Source organism: Mauremys reevesii, linkage group 7 (genome assembly GCF_016161935.1).
Source record: "Mauremys reevesii isolate NIE-2019 linkage group 7, ASM1616193v1, whole genome shotgun sequence".
In the NCBI taxonomy this organism is placed as follows: Eukaryota; Metazoa; Chordata; order Testudines; family Geoemydidae; genus Mauremys; species Mauremys reevesii.
This window is the reverse complement of record NC_052629.1, coordinates 1,885,387-1,907,325: the sequence shown is the minus strand read 5'-3', so window position 1 is coordinate 1,907,325 and position 21,939 is coordinate 1,885,387. Positions and strand designations below refer to the sequence as shown.

At 42.9% G+C, this 21,939-nt stretch overlaps 1 protein-coding gene across 1 annotated transcript in view; it reads left to right on the top strand.

The window, feature by feature from the left end:
- LOC120369016 (ligand-dependent corepressor) overlaps positions 1–21,939 on the top strand; it is a 113,644-nt gene that overhangs the window by 72,750 nt on the left and 18,955 nt on the right. The window contains exons 2-5 of the mRNA XM_039481889.1: positions 590–696; positions 3,115–3,180; positions 3,593–3,672; positions 11,353–11,485. Of these exons, the coding sequence (XP_039337823.1) occupies positions 590–696; positions 3,115–3,180; positions 3,593–3,672; positions 11,353–11,485 (386 nt within the window). The remainder of the gene's footprint in view (positions 1–589; positions 697–3,114; positions 3,181–3,592; positions 3,673–11,352; positions 11,486–21,939) is intronic.

Below are 21,939 nucleotides of genomic sequence, written 5' to 3'. Positions count from 1 at the left end.
GGACTTCTTGGAGGACATGTTGTTAACTCTTGCACCTAAAGTACCATTTTTTAGGTATTGAGGGAAATGGGTGTTAACAATATTGAAAACTATTTAATAGTCTGAATATAGAAATACATTCCCCTGTCAGTGGTTGTGGTTTTTGACTAATTCTCCAGACATCATAGAGCCTTCTAGAGTGAACAAGGTCCAACTTCTAATGTGCAAGCAAAAAAAATCCTCCTAACCCCCTAAACCCCCCCCAGCACTTCTTTGAGCATTATTAATACATTGTAAAGAATAAAAAGACAAATTCTGTTTGTTTTTCCCTATCTTCTCTCTGCAGGTCATTTTAAACAATAGACAAAGCTTTAAACAGTACAGAAGCTTAGATTCTGTGGAAAATGTTAAAAACTGCAGAACCCTCCAAAATCATGTGATCTTCGTTCCCCTCCCTCTCCTCTCATTGTCTGTGACTTCTGTGATTTTTCCACTGGCCCTGCTCTTTAGCTGCTGTGAACTATCAAATACTGAGGTAGATGATGAAAGTATACACACAAGGAATTTAACAAAGGCAGCCATGTTAATTTTTATTCCATTTGAAATGCAGGGAAAAAATCATCTTCCAAATGGAAAAGGACAAAATCGGTGGGAAAAGAAATGTTCTTTTCAAGCTTCTAAGAGCAGTGACAATGGAGAGAAAAAATACTATAAAAAGTAGGCAGTTCCTTTTTCAAAATTTTGTTTTTAGTGTATTATGCATGATTCATTCTGCACAAATGCTTTTTTGAAGTCCTGAGTGATTGAACATAACATGGCAAGTCTTATTCCACCTTTGCTATGTTGCACTCTACATTTTTTATTGTTTTGTTGTTGGGCTACAGGGCTCTTCTGCCAGGTCCTTAGTATAATTTTTGAATACATTCATTCTTCCCTTATTTGCCATTTTTAATGTCAAGCATTGCACATAAGATGTTCTGCCGTTGCTATGCAACTGCTAAATCCAATATTTAATATTAATAAAAACTGAGTGGCATTAACATCAGTAAGAACAGTGGGCTAGCGAACTACGATTGTACGATATCCAGGCTGTAAAACTCGGCAGTGATTTCAATATGCTGTTGCATGCATGACAAACTGGGGCATGAGTCATCGTGAGTTACTATTTTAAGAATGGTGAGTTTGAGTTAAATCTCTGTGCTCCATTGATTTTTTTTTTTTTAAACAACAAAAAAGTTAAAAGATGTGAGGTTGATTGGCCGTATTATTTTAGGATTTATTTCAGAAGTGAATTGTTATGGGTCATTGTCCCATGAATAATAGTAAAGGGGTCAAAATTTGGAACATAAGGGTCAATACCCTGATTCTTCCATTTTTCTTCTCTTAGATAAGTTGGGTTGGCCCTTCCCCATTGTTCCTGCCACTTCCTGAAGCCTGAATTGGCCTTTTTGGAGGCAGTGCTGCTTGTCTGCCTGACAAAGTGCTGTTTGATGGGATCTTTTTTCTTTATCTCCTCTGCTTTTTTTTTTTTTTTAAATAATCCTTCCTCTTATGTTCTCTCATCTCTTCCCTCTTCCTCTTCACGGTTGCCATTTTTTCACTTTGGCTTTCCTCCCCAGCACTGTAGCAGTAAATATTAGCATCAGTCCCCGTGTTCATGCTAGATGTACTACCGCCATTGAGATCACGCCTTGGCAGTGCTTTTAGCATCTAAATGGCATTAAATGCTAGAAGTGCTTCCAGGGTCTTAGATCTGATGTCTAATGTTGTTGCACAAGAACTGTAGCTAGCATCAAATAGGGGAGTAGTGCTGTTGGTGGTCTCCACTGACACACCGACCATGCTGTCCAAAGGATAAGACATGTGACATCAGGTCAGGATTCTGTACGCACAGGGAACAGTGCTGCCTTCCAAAATAACTCTGCTATTTTCCAACGTTAAGCTTGGTTTCTTTAAAGGGATACCATCAACTTGAATTCTAGCCATTTTAAAAACAAAACTGAAAGTAGTTTCAAGCCTGAAACCACCTGCCAGTTTCTTTGGTTTTACAATCACATTTTCTCCTCTGTAGCAAAAATGATTCTTTCTCTCTCTCTTCTATTGCTGTGTTTGAAAGACCCACAGGAGAAACTGAGAAGACAGGAGAAACTGATGAACTGCCTGTACAGGAAGTGCTATCAAATGCACAGAGTAACCATACTTAGATAAATATTTTTTCTTTGTTTTTTGTTTTTTCCTGTTATAATCTCAGGTGTCACTTCTGGCAGCAGTGGGCAAAACATTTTCATACAGAAATAGGATTGAGTTGACAGTGTCCCTTTTTGACTCTTTGCCCTTTCAGTATTCACTCCCTTTTAACTTGTCTTCTGGTCAATATTGGGTAGTTAATGCCTCTGAAGACTCTGCTGCTAGATAGGATTTAGATTAATATTGACTTTACATAATGGCACTAATTTCGGAGGGAGGGTTAATCTTTTTCTGAGGGAGCTAAAATTGATTAGCACTTAAGGGAGGCATAGAACCTTGCATGAGGGTAAATCGGACTATATCTATAAGATGTAGGCCTGTGACATTGAATATATAATTATTTGAATTTGTTTCTTATGTGGTATAGGATTGCTGAAATTCTCTTCCTTTTAGGATTCCTCCTCCCCAAGAAGTTACAAGGGGGAAGTTTGAAAATTGACTCTAGCCTATGTTGAAATTCAGAATGTTGAGATTTAGAACAAAATCATTTGTGATGAAGCGGCCAAAGGACTTTTCACTGGGAAAATATACATCCTTTGAAATTGAATTTTGATGCTTAAGGAATGAATATTTTGGGAAAGTGCCTTGAATTGAGAGGTACATTGTAGAAACTAAAACTTCACATTATCTTTCCAAAATCATTTCCATTATATCTAACATGGTTTTATATTATAATCCAATTATCTGTAAAAGTACCATAATGAAACTGGACTCTAGGTTCTGTTATGATTTTTTTGGTAGTTCAGTCATTTCAATTGACCTATAGATCTTGGGAATACTAGGAGAAAACACGTTCACATCTGTTCTTGGAATAGAACTGCTATTGTAAATATTCTGGTAGTGACGTACTTAATCTAGAAAGCTAACAATTCTTTTCTTTGCTTTTAGGGTTTGAAAGTATTCTAGAAGGGCTGTTTGGACCTGGATTATTAAAAGATCTCAGTTTGTTTAAAGGTATTCAGTCTTTATTTTTGTGTCTTGTTCTGCATTTCTAACCACAGAAGCAATTTCAGCTCTGCCTCTAGAAAATGTGTGTTACCGTGGTGATTTGTGCTTTTTTTCCCTCCCCCCAGGCAGTGCTCACAGTTAGTTTCATATTGGCTAAAATTACTAATGAATGTGCGTTCATCTTTATGTAGCTGGCAGTGTGTTTGGCGTTGCTTAGAAAAAAACAGGTTCATTGTGCGTAGATCAACTGTATATAGTTTTGTAATATTCTGGGATTTAAAACATGTCAGAAACCAAATCTGCATCTGCAGAATCTAGGGAAGAATGTTGTGAAACAGGTATTTATTGGTTTGTCTTTTGGCATCAGCAAGTTGTGGTTTATGAATATGAAGTAATTTGCTATTCCTCTGATTTACAGACTGTGAGCCCGAAGGTGTTTCTGATTGGTCTTTTGATGAAAATTGTCTTTTCTGCTGCTTGAGAAGAGAAAAAGTGAAGGTAACAATGCAGATGTGTAAAGCTAGTAGGTTGTGCTTTTTTCCCACTTGTCCCAGTTATATAGAAATATAATTATGTAACTGGAGGAGGATCTGTCATTACCCTAACACTCCCCTTTCCCTCTTAAAATTTTTCTCCATTGGTAAACCTAATACAAGTTAATGGGCAAAGATTTCTCTCTTCTGTGTAACTTCTCTCTGTGTGTGGTGTATGTTGTGTGGTTTGTTTGTTTGTTTTTGTTTTAAAGGACTATTAGGAAAGAAAGTATGGTTCACATGCTCCGTTGTAAGCATTGCGGCTTGCACATCTACACTGCAGTCAGTGACTGCCCTCCTCTTTGGCATAGAGATGCAGAGCTCCAGCATGCAGTCTTGTTCCATATCCCGGGACCTGCTTTTCTCTGAATAAAAAGGCTCATCTACATAGTAGTTTTTTTTTGCCACATTTGTAACCAAGTCACAGCCTGGATGTGGAGGAGCACAGTTGTGTCCACACACAAGTTTTGTAACCAGACTGTAGCCATGCTTGCAACAAGTGCTAGCACATGGTCACTGCTCAGTCCATGTGCAGAAATGTGGTTCTGTAATGTAGACAGGAGGGCTGAACTGCCTCAGTGAAATCTGGCTAGCTGGTCCTCTCGGCTCCGACTTCTTTCTGCAGGAAGTGATCACATAATGTAATATACCATGTGGTCTATTAGCAGGTTCTCCCAGCACACTTCAAAAAAAAATGACAAAGCCTTCTGTGCAACAGCTCAAGGCAATGTGGCTTGTGCAGACAGGAAGTGCCTTACTGTTGTATGTTGCTGGCTCCTAGCTGCTGTCAGCCACAATGCGCATGACATTGCCACCTTCCACTTATTTTTATATTAAGGTTTTTATTAAGGCTCTCAGGGGGTGGGGGGGAGAGAAGGGGGAGAACAGCCGCAGAACTGTTTTGCGAGGGGAACCTTGTCTTCCTTTAAGAGACCCCCCTGACCAACACAGTGAGTTCTGAATATGATCTTCTTTGTTAGAGTAATGCTGTACTATTGTGCTAGCTGCTATTATAAGAACAGTATCTGGCCATACTGGGTCAGATCAATGGTCCATCTAGCTTCAGAGGGAGTGAACTGAACAGGGCAATTATTGAGTGATCCATCCTCTGTCATCCAGTCCTGGCTTCTAGCAGTTAAAGGTTTAGGGATACCCTGAGCATTGGATTGCATCCCTGTCTGTCTTGGCTTATAGTCATTGATGGCCCTATCTTCCATGAATTTATCTAATTCTTTTTTGAACCCAGTTATTTTTTTTGCCCTTCACAATATCCCCTGGCAATGAGTTCCACAGGTTAGCTGTATGTTGCGTGAAGAAGTACTTCCTTATGTTTGTTTCAAACTGCTGCTTATTAATTTCATTGGGTGACCCTTAGTTTTGGTGCTATGTCGAGGGGTAAATAACATTTCCATATTCATTTTCTCCACACCAGTCAAGATGTTATAGACCTCTATTGCCCTTCAGTCATCTCTTTTCCAGGCTGAACAGTCCAAGTCTTTTTAATCTGACCTCAGGTGGAAGCTGTTCCATACTCCTCATTTTTGTTGTCCTTCTCTGTACCTTTTCCAATTCTAATATATCTTTTTTTAAGAACATAAGAGCGGCCAGACTGGGTAAGACGAAAGGTCCATCTAGCCCAGTATCCTGTCTGCCGACAATGGCCAATGCCAGGTGCCCCAGAGGGAATGAACAGAACAGGTAATCGTGAAGTGATCCTTCCCTCGTCGCCCATTCTCAGCCTCTGGCAAATAGAGGCCAGGGACACCATCCCTGCCCTTCCTGGCTAATAGCCATTGATGGACCTATCCTGCATGAACTTATCCAGTTTCTTTTTGAGATGGGGTGACCAGAACTGTACTCAGAATTCAAGGTGTGAGTGTACTGTAGATTTCTGTAGGGGCATTATGATATTTTCTCTTTTATTATCTATCCCTTTGCTACTGGTTACTAACATTCTGTTCGCTTTTTTGACTGTTGCTGCATGTTAGTAGATGTTTTTAGAGAACTATCCACAGTGACTCCCAGACCTTTCTTGAGTGGTTTCAGCTAATTTAGATCCCATCATTTGTATGTGTAGTTGGGATTGTGTTTTCCAATTTGCATTACTTTGTATTTATCAACATTGACTTTCATCTCCCATTTTCTTGCCCAGTCACCTGGTTTTGTGAGATTCCTTTGTAGCTCTTCACAGTCTGCTTTGGACTTAACTATCTTGAGTAATTTTGTATCATCTGCAAATTTTGCCCTCTCACTGTTTATCCCTTTTTCCAGATCATTGAACAGAAACTGGCTTCAGTATAGATTTTGGGGGACCTTGCTATTTATTGCTCTCCACTGTGAAAACAGACCATTTATTCCTACCCTTTGTTTCCTATCTTTTAACCAGTCACTGATCCATGAGAGGTACCTTCCCTCTTACTTTGCTTAAGAGCCTTTGGTGAGGGATCTTGTGAAAGGCTTTCTGAAAGTCCAAGTACACCTTATCCACTGGATCCCCCTTGGCCACATGCTTTTTGATTTCCCTCCCCCCTCCCCCAAGGATTCTAATAGGTTATGAGGCATGATTTCCCTTTTACAAAAGCTGTATTAACTCTTCCCCAACAAATCATGTTCATCTATGTGTCTGATAATTCTGTTCTTTGCTGTAGTTTCAACCAGTTTTCCTGGTACTGATGGTAGAGTTACCACCTGTAATTGCCAGGATTGCCGCTGGAGCCTTTTTATAAAATCGGTGTCACATTGGCTATCCTCCGGTCACCTGGTACCGAGGCTGATTTAAGCAATAGGTTACATATCCCATTTAGTAGTCCTACAATTTCATGTGTGAGTTGCTTTAGTACTCTTTGGTGCATCCCATCTGCTCCTGGTGACTTAGTACTGTTTAATTTATCAATTTGTTCCAAAAACGCACTAAATGCAAACTCCGTGAATCAAATTCATCCTTGGTGTAGCTCCATTGAAGCCAATGGATTTACATCAAGGATGAGCTTGGCTGTGTTGTCAGGAACTGATACAAGGCTGGGAGGCCCCACCTGTGCAAGTGGAATCAGATGGCAGATAGGCAGATTTGAGAAGGATTTGGGTGAATCCGAATTGCCTATTTAGACAAACAGTCCCACTGAAAATAAAGGTACTGAAAGGTCTGGTATTGCTAGGTGCAGGGCAAAAATCTAAGACAAGAGCATCTGCAATTTGGTCCATTTTGTGCAAATTAGGTGTGGTCCTCTTGTTCCTGTCCCATTGCTAATAGAGCCCTTAGCCGAAAGCTGGGCTGTCCCTGCTGTATTGTGAATATAGCATGCTAGCTTTGTCTTCCTAGTATCAACACATGGTTTCAGTTGTGCACAGGACTTGACTGCCATGTACATTGAGTGAGATAAACCTTAAAGTATAGATGTTAACATGCAGCAAATGTTAACTCTTTAGGGTCATTTTACTCTGTGCTTAATTTGTGCCAGGGCTGAATCCTGGCACCTCCAGGCTTGGCAGTTCATAGCCCCGGCATCTCTGGGCCTGGCAGTTCATAGCCCCAGCATCTCTGGGCTTGCATGTCTGTTGTGAAAGTAAAAAATTGTTTGAGCCCTGGCACCTCTTCCATTACAAATTAAGCTCTGCACTTACTGTATCCCTTATACTGTGTGGCATTTTTAAACAAATGAGTAGGAAAAATGCAGGACAGGCCACATTTGGACTGTTGGGTGGAGTTCTGCTCTCACTGGTCAAAGGAAATTTTAGAAGTACGCACGCAGGAGGGGAATACAGCAAAAGAACACTCGAAAGAACGTAGGGACATGAGGCTCCTCATTATCCAAACATGTTAGGCTCAAGGAGGATTTGATTTAAGATTCTGAATATGATGGAGAGGAGAGATGTGCCAAGGCTAAGCTGAGTGTCAGTCATCATAGAATTAGACAGACTTTATTTATCAAAAGAGTTAAACAGATGGAAGAAGGCGAGAGTGGCTGCAGTAACAGAAATGTGTAGATGCCAAGGCCAGAAGAGATCATTATGGTCATCTAGTCCAGCGTTTCTCAAATGCGGCCACCATGGACTTTTCTTGCAGCCACAGCCTCCTGGGCTGGGGGTGGGGGCAAAGTAGTGGCCACTCCCACTCCCTGTTGCTCTTGGATGCCTTGCCTTGGTGTTGGTTGCTGGGGCCACCAGCAGGTGTTGGGCCCTGCCACCCTCTGGAGACCCGTGGGGCACAACGCTGGAGAAGCAGGCACCCAGTGGGTTCTCCACCTTCCCAGGGCAGTGGGGCTCAGGCTTTGGGCTTTAGTCCTGGGGTGGTGGGGTGGCAGGCTCTGGCTTCAGGCTCCAGTCCCAGGCTCCGGCTGTGCAGCAGCAGGCGTCAGACTCTGGTGGTGGGGCTTCAGGCTCTAGCCCCCTGCTGCCTCCCCTGGCCCCCCCATCCAGGGCTTAATTTGTCCCCAGGCTTGTTGGGGCTGAGTAAGTCTGCTACAAAAAGTGATACTTATATGTTTGTTACTATCACTTTTCACAACAGATTTACTAGCTAGCAATAAATTACAATAATTTGGATGTGTATATATGCATATTTATTTGTTTTTCTTCAAGCTAATTAAGTATTTTAGGAACAAGTGATAGAGTGGCCACCAGCAAGAGTTGGTGGCCGCACTCTGAGACCACCAAAGAATGTGTCCTGAGAACCCCTGATCTAGTCTGACCTTCACATGGGTATGAATTCATAACTGGTAGTGCAATAACGGGAGGCCGCTGGGAAGGCTCCCTGTACCTGCTGTGTTTCTTAAAAAGTAGCTCTTGCTGTCTCTCCCACAGTGTCAAAGGAATCAGTCTGATCATACTTTTAACTTTCCTGTTAATGCAGTAAAAATAATCCTGTTAGTAGGTTCTCCTCCTCCCCCTGCCCACTGTGGGTTTAAACATTAGAGCCTCTTTTGGAACCCTTGGGATTTCCCGCTTATCCCTCCCTTCCTTTCCTGATGGCTGTGTGTCATGAAGATCATCCCTCTGGAGGTGAGATGGATGTGGTAGGGCAACGCCACTCCAGAGAAATGACGTGAGCAATGTGAAGGGCTTTCTTTCCCATGGAAATATGGATCTATTCCAACCCTTGCTGGTGTGCTTAGCTCCATAGGTAACACCAAGTGGGATATTTTTGAGGGGGCTGCAGACAGTGTGGTATATAACCATATACATTATATTACTTCAGGTAAAAACTCCCTGGAGATTACATTGTTAATTAAATTTTAAAGGATGCCATTTCAATGGCGCATGTGTGTATGTCTTCAGTGGAAGGACAGAGTTTAATTATGAATAGTACTGGTTTGTTTGAACTCTCTTCCTTCTAATAAACTACTTCAACTGTATCTTTATCTGGCTTCTTTTAGGAAGTTCTAGGTTACAATTTCCGTAACAGTGCTGTAATTATTCTGTACTTCTGTCACAGATATGAGATTTCAGTCAGCTTGAATGCTCCCTGTACTGCCTGACTGCTTTACACAGTAGTTCTATTCCTTCAGTTCACATCTTTCCTTTTGACGGTGTTAGGAAGGGAGCTGGGCAGCACAGGGTGGATTCAGTTGGTGCTGTTTTGGTGTAGTTACAGAATTAGAGTTGTGTAATTGAAATTGCAGCCTGGAGGAAACAATTGCAAACACTGTCCAGCTTTATGGTGTTGGTCAGTACCGTCTTCCCCTTTCCAAGCCCTCACTCATCTCCCATCACTATGGTTCCTTACTGTTTCTGTCTGGGGGACTAGATGGGACAATAAATAAAATAAGATTGAGGTGCCTTAGCAGAGCTATTTAGGGGAAATGCCGCCCTTGCTCTTGGCTCTAGTCTGTGCTGAGTGTCTTGCTTTCACAAGCAGTCAGATTCACACACATTTTTTAAAAGGAGAGAAAACAATCTTTCTAACTGAAGTATACTGAAAAGTTTAATGTATTTGTAGCAGTTGTTTTGGAGGATGGAGTGACGAGTACGCTACAGAAATTTGAGAATTACATGATGTTCATAGGGGGATAGCAAATGCATTGGATGAGAACATTCAAAAATAAAACAATCTTGTTAAATTGGAGAAATGGCCTGAAATAATGAAATGTACAAATGAGTCATTTGGAAGGAATAATGAAATACACAAATATAATAATACCTAGCTTGTATATAGCACAGTTCATCAGTAGATCTCAAAGTACTTTACAAAGGAAGTCAGTATCTTTATCCCCATTTTACAGAGTGGGAAACTGAAGCACACACAGATGAAGTGATTTGCCTAAAGTTACCCAGCAAGCCAGTGGCAGACCTGGGACTGGAACCCAGGTCTCCAGAGTGCCTCTCCAGTGCGCTATCCACTAAGCTGCACTGCCTCTTTTGTTTAAAGTGCCATTGTATATAGTGGAGATAACTGGGAAAGGTCTTCCAAAATCTTTGGCAGTGGCAGCTTCCCAGAATCCAAAGAGTAGCACCTAATTTGTATAGCACTTCACACTTTTTAAAATTAATTTGTCATAACACCTTCCTTGCACCAAACAATGTAAAATATAACATGAACAAATATCAACTCAAATTTACAATCTGCAAAACTGACATTTAAAAAGAGCTACCCCACTGTCTTATACACGCCACGCACACGGATGTACACAAAAGGGACTACGCCTTTCCAACTCAGCCAACCTACTCAGACAAAGTAGAGAACATTGTTATTTATAGGAGAACCTAGCTAATTCCTACTTTGCTAAACTGAAAACCTGGTAATTTGCAAAATCCAGTGGTCTCCACCCATTTTATAGCAAAGATTTAATAGACTATACTATATTACAACTGATAGAATTAAGATTTGCCAAATAATTCATACCAACTGCACTTTTAAAAATAAACGAACAAATACACTTCTGGACTTTTGACTTTAGGTTTTCTACAGTTTTCTTTTTTTTTTTTTTTAAATAAAAATTGTAGTGACGTGTGCACACCCCTCTCTCTCTCTATCGTAGTGAAGCTTTTTGGTTTGGAATGTTCTTGAAACCAACCAGTTGCTCTCAGTTGAGTTGTGAGAAGGATTTCAAGAGCTTGTGATTCTTCTGTTCATTCCAATGGCAATATTGTGAATCTAGAAGGTTATTCTCCATTTAAAAGTTGGTGTTATGTGTCTTGCAGCGGACAGTGCTCAGTCCATGCTCAGTTTGCCTGGAAGCTGTGCAAAATGTGGGGGTGGGATGAGAATTATTTTCTGTGTATTCTGTCATCTTATATTTCATAGAGAACTAAAAGTCCTCAATGAAGATTAAGAGTTTGAAGCCAATTTCTTGGCCAAATGCAAGGTGAAATATTCAGCCTTTTCTCCTTCCTAGGTATCCTCATTTCCGCTACTGCTGTCATACTGGGAAAAGCACCTAGTTACCCGCTAGGTTTATATTTAATATTTTGGCCTTTCCAACGTACTGCATTTCATGCTGTTGTTGTTGTTGATGTGACTTAAGGTTTAAACCTTAATTATCAAGATGGGTCTATGGGGTAGGCAGTCATGGCATAACTAAAAGTTTTTGTTGAAAAACCTCTTTTTATAATGGTGCTGGTTTAAAGAGTGCTTGATAGCTGTGAGTGATTTATTAATGTGGGTGTGGGGAGAGCTTACAAACATTTCATTTCATTATTTTTTTTTCAGGAACACCTACTCAGTCTGGATGAGCCAGCTTCAGAAGCTGGGCAAGAAGCTCTACTCAGACAAGAGCAAGCAAAAATCATTCGGTTTGAGAGGCAAGCAGAAGAGTTCCTCAATGCGGTCTTTTACAGAAAAGGTTGGTCTTAGTGAAAGAATGGCACCTCCGACTTGGCCCTTTGCATGCAGTACCAGTGTCTCAAAGACGGGCTGTACATTCATTCAGTGTTTTCAGTTACTTTACCCCTTTAATGTGTTTCATTTTAGAAAGGGGTAAAGAGAAAACTGTCTTCTCTCTGAAGGGCTGGGAGGGACACCTATTACAAGCCGTAAAGCCACCCCGGCAGGAGCACTGGGGTGTTTTGGGTTTTTTGTGTTTTGAGGGAGCCGTGTTCAATATTTGCTCAATGCCAGAGTGAGTGGGGAGTTTGATGGAAAATAAGTGGTCATTCGATCCATTCTAGTGCTGTCTCTGTTCTGCAGTCAGCATTGTTAAAGCAGTGGTTCTCTAACTGTGGTCTGTGGTGACTTTCCCAGGGATCCACAGTATTAAATGCTTTGAGAACCATGTAGTGATCAGCACAGTAAGAGATGAAGAATCACTGTGGTAAAAGAGGTATTCAGATTATGCTGTTCTCCCTGGAAGGCTGGAAACTCACTTCCACATCCTCTGCCAACCTGGGAAACAGGAGGCCAGAAGGTGCCTCTAAACATGTCTTGAATGTACTTCTCAGCATAACCCATGTGTGCAAATATCTGCCAAATCAATAATTCCACATTGGCTCTGGGTGGCTGACAATACAGGGCCTATGTTTAAAATAACCAAATTAGAAGTTGCTGTCGCCAGTCAACATCCTACCCTTCTATTAACCATCTGTTTAAGGCATTTGAAATAGATAACCGTATTTTAGCCTCTGTTTTATGACTATTACCAAAGATGAATAAATATGAATTGTATATAATGATCTATCGCATAAAATACAGAAGTCTTGTAGGATGATATGAAGGTTGGCTATTGCATTACCAAAGACACAGTTGAGATAAAGTTTAATTCCAAGCTCCTCTTTTCAGTGGCTTTGACTTTTTTGTTAAAGGCAAAAATTGCTTTTTGGGTTTAAATTTCTCATGTTCATTCTCAATCCAGAAATAATTTAAAAAAATTAGCCTGGAGGAAACCTATTAACCCCCTTCTGAGTTATACTGGGATGGAAACAGGTATTTTTTCAAGTGCTTTGCACTTAGATAAGTAAGATTGAATTGAAAACTTCAAATGTGGCATGCACATAGGTTTCAATGAAGAATGAGCACCTCCTAATTTTGAAAAAACGATTGGCTAATACAATAAAATATTAGCCACTGAAAATAATGTGCTCTGTATGTGCAATACTTTTTTTTTTTTTGGTAACAGATTTAAATAGACAGAGTGTGGATATCCAAATAGACGTGAAAGTATCCACTGAGATGTATTTACTGATAGAGGGCTTAGTTCTTCCCTGCATCTGACCTGTAGTTCTCTGATACTGAACTGCCAAGTCCTAGTAACATTGCCAGAGGGGCTGCTCTAACTTACACCACTGCCATAAGCTACCGTTGGACCTCCACACTAGTGGAGGAGAGGTGTGGCAGAGCTCTGAGCACCTGGGCTCCCCTATAGTGAGGAGAGAGAAAGAGGTCCCCTGTGCAAAGAGAATTTGCCACAGTCAACTTGTAGCTCAAGCAGACTGAAGAATGCAGCTCATTGTCTGTCTTGGCCTTTGTTTAGTGTTTGTTTGTGTTTGGTTTGTTGAGCTACATGACAGTAACAGCCTGCTTCCCTGCCTGGCAGCATCCTGGGCTTGGCAGGGCCTGCAGCCGGGGCTGAATGCCTCTGCCCCGCAGCTTCCACCAGGGGCTGTAGCCGGGGCTGCACACCTCAACCCCGCAGCTTCCGCTGGGGGCTGCAGCAGGGACTGTGCATCCCGGCTTGGCAGCGTCCTGGGCTTGGCGGGGGCTGCAGCTGGGCCATGCGCCCTAGCCCCATGGTGTTCTGGGTTTGGCAGGGGCTGCTCCCCACCCCGCAGCATCTTGGGCTTGGTGGGGTTTGCAGCAGGGGCCGTGCGTTCCAGCCCTGCGGCTTTTGCCAAGGGCTGCAGCTGGGGCCACGCACCCTGCCCGGCTGCTGCACTGAGGGCCATGTGCCCGCCTTGCAGCTTCCCAGGGCCATATGCCCCCTGCCGTGGCTGAGGCTTAGCGGGGACTGGAGTTGGGACCATGCACCCCTGTCCCACAGCTGCGGCCAGTTCTGGAACGGGGGCTGTGTACCCCTTGTGGCTACACCCCTGCTGCGGCCACTGGAGCTGGGGCTGTCAGTTCCCCCGCAGCTCCCAAGGGGACTACATTCCTCCCCCTCCCTAGCCCTGCCCCCTGGTTATTGTTAGTAAAGTCACGGACAAGTCATAGGCGCCGTGAAGTTTTGTTTATTGCCCGTGACCTGTTCGTGACTTTTACTAAAAATAACCATGTTAACAACTTAGCCTTACTCATGGACTGTGCTTTAGAGCATTTCTGTAGTGCACCAGGCTCTAGCATTTTCCTTTCTATTTGAGACCATTCTAGGCTTTTGTTAGAGGTGTGCTTCTACTGTAAACAATTATTTAAAAGATAAACTCGGGTTGTGCCCTACCCTTAACAGGAAAACTTCCATGAAGGGCTAGTATAATGTATAGAAATTCATTAAATATTTACATAAATCTTTCAGAAGTTTGACTGTTATACCAGTATAAGATTATGAAATGTGATTGTATAGTGACCTAAACTTCACAGGGAGTAAGATGATGTTGGTATTATTTATTTAGAGTTAGATTGTGGCTTGCTATATGCATCATAGAATCATAGAATCTCAGGGTTGGAAGGGACCTCAGGAGGTTCTAGTCCAACCCCCTGCTCAAAGCAGGACCAACCCCAACTAAATCATCCCAGCCAGGGCTTTGTCAAGCCTGACTTTAAAAACCTCTAAAGAAGGAGATTTAAATTATTATTTAAATCACTAATCAGGAAGACTTGATTTAATCATGGATTTCTACATAAAAGTGCATTCTTGTTGGTTGTTATAACCTTAATACATATTTTTCACAACTCAGAAGTCGATGTAGGTTTCATTTTTAGAAGGTACACACTATACATTTTTAAAGTGATTTATTTTGAAAACTTTTCAGATTAGTTTTACAGCTATATCAGAAAATGAATGATTGTTTGGTTATTTCATTTGCCAAAGGTAATTGAAGCAGATGTTTATGAAGTCATTGGGAGGTGAACTATCCCCAATTCAACAGGTTAATCATTAATATTTGGAGGATTTTCTTGCCATGTTGTATTAGGAGGAGAACATCACCAGACAGACATTTACATTGTTTTATTTAACTAAAACAACATTATGTATTGTGGATTTTTTTCCTCAACAGCAGACTTATAATATTTTAATAAAACAAGCATATGATTTTTTGAATTTAGTTAAACATTCAAGTTTTTTAAAATCAGGTTTGTTTTGTTAAAATTGTTTTTAATTAAAATAGTTAAATGAACTATTAAAAAAAAATTTAAATCGACGATTTCAGCCAGGTCAACATGAGAAACTTAAAATATTGGTTTCTGCAGCTAACTCAGTCGTCTTCACCTTCGTTTTTACTGTTTGTTCATAATCTGGAAAAGAAAAACAAGCTTTCCTGCTTTTTCAGGTCCCAAACGATTTCTCAGTTTGGAATGAATTGTCCAAAGGAAGAAAATATTCTTTCTACACTGGCAGAAGAAGCTACTGCTGTTAAAAGTGAGATTATCACTTCAACAGTCTCTGAATCCAAGTGCTTAAATGACTTCCACCAGGTCACTGGTGTGACTTTCTTTAAAACGTCATCAGCAAACATACGTTTCTTGAATGGTTCACCCTTAGCTCTGAAGTTTATTATAGTTGGCATTATGGAGGGGTTGTTGCTGAATGTCCATGTCATAGCCGACTCCTCTTCTTCAGAAGTTAAGGTTTGACCCTGCTATGGAGTATTGAGAATATTTTCAAGAAAATGAGCTGGAGATAGTGCTTGTCCCATTCGTTTTTTTAATGCTTGTAATTTAACTCTCTCATTGCATATTTCTCTTTTTAACATCTCACTCAATTCCTTCCAAATTTCAACAGCATCAGCAATAAAACAGCTATTTCCCTGCATTTTGTTCAAGGCTACAGAAATAGGCTTCAGGGTACTCAGCATGTGTTCAACATTTCTCTTAAGCCCAATGTTGAGAACTTTGGCTGTGATAGTGCCATCTATTTTTTCACAATTTTGTTCACAAACTGTCATCAGATTAGGCCAGTTCTTGATATAGTGCTCAAAACAGTCCACTACTGAGTTCCATTGCACATCTTGTGGGAGAGTTAGCTTGGTTCCTCCCACTTTTTTTCAGAGCAGGAGCTGCAAAGTGGTTGTTATGGAAGTATTTTGCAATTTCAACAACATTAGTCTTTATTTCTGGAACACTGAAGTCTTTGACTAGGAGGTGCATCAGATGAGCACTGCAACCGTATGCTATTAGCTTGGGACTCTCTTCACTCTCTTCTAAATAATTTCTTCTCATCTTGGATACATTTGCGTACTAGACATTTGAATTTTTTTCACAATTTGTTATAGCTTTTACTGCTACTTCTTGTAAGTATTCTGCTGCATGTGCATTTCCTGATGTATCAGTTGTTTCTGTAAGGAAGACATTCCCTTCTTCTATTGTCACACAAGCACATATAACAGGATCATTGTGGACATTGCTCCACTCATCAAGACTCAGGTTAACAATTTCACCCTCTAGACCTTTTGCACACTGCTCAATTTCTCTTTCATACACTTTATCCAGGAATTTGCCTGTGACCCTGCTCTGTTGGGTGGACTGTCGTCCTGGTCTTAATGACTGAACCATGTTAATGAAGTGTGGGTTCTCAATCATACGGAAAGGAGAATTTGTTGCATAAACAAACCAGGCAATATTTTCATCAGTTGCCTCTTTTTGTAATATGCTGGTTCTTATCACAAACTTAGGTTGTTTCTGGATGATGGAGATTTTTTTTCTTTTTGCTACAGGTGATATATTGTGGCTATGTGACATACATGATGTGACTGAAACTCTATCATTGGCAGATAACTCTGAAACTATAGAAAATGATGGTGATCTTGAAGGTGGATAGTCTTCAGAATTCTGTATGTTGAGGATGGATTCTCATAAACAAAATATGTCAGTGCAGTTATTTAATTATTATTATTACCACACTGCTCATTTAGTATTACTCATTGCATTCACTGACACTCAGTACTACTTTAAAGGTGAAATTGTAAAAGGAAGATCTGCCTATTTCAGCTGTTTATTTTTTCCTCACAACTTAATCTAAAATGATAGTACCATAGAGTAACAACTATATTTTTTGCTCAAACATGAGAATTCAAGAATAGTCCAGAAGGAAGACAGGCAGTCCTTAAGAAAGAAGTATGAAATAAAAAAGTTTACCAACCTGAAGATCCTGCATGTTCAGACATGTTCCTTTCATCATCTTCAAGCAGCTTCCTCCTGAGAAAGAACACTTCTCATGATGTTATTTCATTCGGGCAACCAGGCCTTGCATTTCTTTGTTGCACTGTTTGCATTTTGCACGCATGCCTGTCTTACATAGTAGAGTATCAGAGGGGTAGCCGTGTTAGTCTGGATCTGTAAAAGCAGCAAAGAATCCTGTGGCACCTTATAGACTAACAGACGTTTTGCAGCAAGAGCTTTCGTGGGTGAATACGTCCGAAGAAGTGGGTATTCACCCACGAAAGCTCTTGCTGCAAAACGTCTGTTAGTCTATAAGGTGCCACAGGATTCTTTGTTGCTTTTACATAGTAGAGGAACTTCATTAAAATATTCCCAAACAGGGGCCTGGTCTACACTACGCGTTTATACCGAATTTAGCAGAGTTAAACCGATTTAACCCTGCACCCGTCCACACAACGAAGCCCTTTATATCGATATAAAGGGCTCTTAAAACCGATTTCTGTACTCCTCCCCGACGAGGGGAGTAGCACCGAAATCGGTATTGCCATGTCGGGTTAGGGTTAGTATGGCCGCAATTCGTCGCCAGTGGTTCAGGGAATATGTCGTCAATTTACCGCCCCCCCCCTTCAAAGAAAAGGGAAAAAAATCGTTTCTCAACTCTTTTCAATGTCACCATATGTCTACTGGATGCTGCTGGTAGATGGGGTGCTGCAGCGCTAAACAGTAGCATCCTCTCCCCTCCCCTCCCCGGTTGCAGATGGTACGATATAAAATGACCGATAGCCATCCTCGTCATCATCCTGTGAGTGCTCCTGGCTGGCCTCGGTGAGGTTGGCCGAGGGCGCCTGGGCAAAAATGGGAATGACTCCCGGTCATTCCCTTCTTTAAGCTTTGTGTCCTGGAGATTCAGTCCTGGCAGATGGTGCAATAGGGCTGGTAACCGTCCTCATCATAGCAGCTGGAGGCTGAGCTCCTCTCCCCCCCCCCCCTTTCATGTCTAATGGAGATTCTGGACTATCATAGCAGCGGGAGGCTGTGCTCCTCCCCCCCTTCCCCCCCTTTAATGAGTAATGGAGATGTCCTGCCTGGAATATCATAGCAGCTGGAGGCTGCCTCCCCCTCATTTTATCTCACTAAAAAGTCAGTGTTTCTTATTCCTGCATTCTTCATTACTTCATCATACAAATGGGGGGATAACTGCCACGGTAGCCCAGGAGGGGTGTGGAAGGAGGGAAGCAATGGGTGGGGTTGTTGCAGGGGCACCCCCTAGAATGTCATGCAGCTCATCATTTCTGCGGGATCTCTGGGGCTCTGACCCGGAGCGTCTGTGCTCTCTGGTTCTCTAGTAGACTTGCCCCATATTCTAGGCAAGACTGACTCTATTTTTAGACAAAACATAAAGAAGAGAATGACCTGGGAAGTCATTTCCATTTTTGTCCATGCGCCCCCGGCCGACCTCAGTGAGGCCAGCCAGGAGCACCCATGACAGCAGCAGATGGTACAATATGACTGGTAACCGTCATCGCCAATTTCCAAAGCAGCAGACGGTGCAATAGGGCTGGTAACTGTCTCTGCTACCTTGCAAAGGCAAATGAATGCTGCTGTGTAGCACTGCAGTACCGCGTCTGTCAGCAGCATCCAGTACACATACGGTGACAGTGAAAAAAGGCTAAACAGGCTCCATGGTTACCATGCTATGGTGTCTGCAAGGGCAATCCAGAGAAAAAGGGCGCAAAATGATTGTCTGCCGTTGCTTTCATGGAGGAAGGATTGAGTGATGACATTTACCCAGAATCACCTGCGACACTGTTTTTGCTCCATCATGCATTGTGATCTCAACCCAGAATTCCAATGGGCGGGGGAGACTGCGGGAACTATGGGATAGCTACCCACAATGCAACGCTCTGGAAATCGACGCTAGCCTCGGTACATGGACGCATACCGCCGAATTTATGTGCTTAGTGTGGCCGCATGCACTTGACTTTATACAATCTGTTTTAAAAAAACGGTTTATGTAAAATCGGAATAATCCCATAGTGTAGACATACCCTGGGTCTCTTTTATGGCCTATTGCCATTATAGGTTTTCTCTTCTAGTGAGAGAACGGTATGGTAGATCTCAAATCAATGAAGGCTTCACTCAGAAAGACCTCAAGACTTCTGGAATATGCTGCTCAAACAGTTTCACTTTTGTTTCTACTGCCTGTCCCTCCCTTCTCACATTTATCCCCAGACTACTTCTCCTTGTCCAGATCTATTCCGCCCCCAACAATCTTCTATTTAGTGAACTTTTTGAAACTTTGCACTTTTAGAGAAGGTAAGGGATTGACTCTGTGTACACAAATGTGCAGAGGGACAATAGGTGTGAGGTCTGTTATTTCTCACCTCTATATATTATTTATTTATTTTAAAACATTTTTGCTGTTAACAAGCATGTTACTTCTGGAGACACAAATCCACAGTTTGAGAACTGCAAAATTAAGCATCTCTGATGGTATCTTCTAGACCAGGGGTTCTCAGACTTTTGTACTGGTGACCCCTTTCACACAGCAAGCCTCTGAGTGTGACTCCCCCGTATACATTTAAAAACACTTTTTCATATATTTAACACCATTATAAATGCTGGAGGCAAAGCGAGGTTTGGGGTGGAGGCTGACAGCTTGCGATCCCCCTGTAATAACCTCACGGCCCCTTGAGGGGTCCTGACCCCCAGTTTGAGAACCCCTGTTCTAGACTGAGCACTGAGTCCCATGGAGTAGATAGAAAGATTAACCTAAATAGTCGATACAGAAGCCCCTGGAACCCCATAAGATTGGGTCCCTAATCCATGAACTACTGGAACTCGTTTGCAAAACTTTTCTTAAACATGACATGAATATATTGTCTCAGACTATAGAACTAGAATTTATAATCCCTATTCCATGATGAGATCTCTTTTGAGCTATAATGTATCTTAATTCAAACTATCTTTAGACAGGCTTTTTCCTCAAAAAGCATTTTATCAGAAAAAATCTGATTTAAATTTTAAAAAAATATATTATTTATTTATTTATTTTTAAATCAATGATTTTTATCCACCCTGGTTCAGGTCCACATACTGGTATTTTACAGACAAATAAAATGGCAGGTTCTTGCCCCATGAATCTTTTACTGTTAATACAAGAGATGATAAGAAAAGGTAGTGGAAGAGGAAAGCTTGCAACAGTCTATTCATTGAAATATGCAGCACATAATATTTCCCCCCTCTCCTTTTTCTCTAGAACAAAAACATTTTAACCTAGGCTGACAACTAAAACAGATTGCAGCTATTAAGGGGAAATGAGCACTTACTGTTTTATTTTTATTTTTTTCTCCATTTGAAGATTCATTACATTGGCTACAAGTAGCCCTTTTTGAAGTTTTAAAACCTTGTTTTTCTATTGCACAGACTTATCTGAATATTACATACGATAATATAATGAAAATCAAGTCTTAAAAGCTTCAGAAATCACCAGGAGTACTTGTTCTGTGGCCAAATTGAACACAAGGAGCTGTCTGCGAGCTGGGGTAGCAGGACGACTTAGTTTCGCTGATGCAGTAGTTGTGGATCTGCTGCCTGTCCACAAAGCATGACTAATCTAAAACAGTAATAATATTTTAAAATGTATCTGTATTGAACTAGTCCCCAAACCCCCAGACAGAACTGGGGCTTTGTTGTGATATGCCCTGTAGAAACACTAGTGTTTTTAATATAAATAAATAAAATGTGTTCCTGATTTTCCCAATATCACATTCCTTATTAGTTGCTTAGCACCTATTTTAAAAATAGTGTTTAGTTTTTATTCAGCACCTTTTGTATTAGAGGACTTCACTCAGTATTGAACCTCATGCTGCGGTGACTGTGTAGGAAGGAGTGGAAAGGATTCCTAGAACTTTGCTTGGCTTTTTAGATGGAATCAGTTGGGAGTCTGTGGCTCAGAGAAATAAGGCCCCACTCGTGGGGATATTTATTGGGTACCACTGTGCTTTTGGGGAAGTTACTCTGTGAGAGGGCTTTCCCTTCACCCTCTCCCCTGGTTCTTGTCATGCAGACAGAAAGCAGAAGTCTGAAGTGCAAACAATGCGATGTTTGTTGGGATTAGTTTCCAAACAAGCATATTCCAAAGCCCTTCACACCACTCGGGCTTATCTCTATATGCTGATAGGGTCTGTTCCCCAGGGTCCCCTCCCCGGCCCCGACGCCGCAGAGCCTTTACCCCGCGTCCCCCTCCCCGGCCCCGACGCCGCAGAGCCTTTACCCCGCGTCCCCCCTCCCCGGCCCCGACGCCGCAGAGCCTTTACCCCGCGTCCCCCCTCCCGGCCCCGGCGCGCAGAGCCTTTACCCGCGTCCCCCTCCCGGCCCGGCGCGCAGAGCCTTTACCCGCGTCCCCCTCCCGGCCCGGCGCGCCAGAGCCTTTACCCGCGTCCCCCTCCCGACCCGCCAGAGCCTTTACCCCGGCCCCGGCGCGCAGAGCCTTTACCCGCGTCCCCCCTCCCCTCCCGGCGCGCCAGAGCCTTTACCCTGCGTCCCCTCCCGGCCCCGACCCGCAGAGCCTTTACCCGCGTCCCCCTCCCGGCCCGGCGCGCCAGAGCCTTTACCCGTCGCGTCCCCTCCCGGCCCGGCGCGCGGAGCCTTGCAGCGTCCCCCTCCCGGCGCCGCCAGAGCCTTTATCCGCGTCCCCCTCCCCGGCCCCGACGCCTCAGAGCCTTTACCCCGCGTCCCCCTCCCCGGCCCCGGCGCGCGGAGCCTTTACCCGCGTCCCCCTCGCCCGGCGCCGCAGAGCCTTTACCCGCGTCCCCCTCCCGGCCCCGGCGCGCCAGAGCCTTTACCCGCGTCCCCTCCCGGCCCGGCGCGCAGAGCCTTTACCCGCGTCCCCCTCCCGGCCCCGGCGCGCAGAGCCTTTACCCGCGTCCCCCTCCCGGCTCCGACCCGCGGGCCTTTTACCCCCGTCCCCCTCCCGGCGCCGGCGCGCGGAGCCTTTGCCGCGTCCCCTCCCGGCCCGGCGCGCGGAGCCTTACCCGCGTCCCCTCCCGG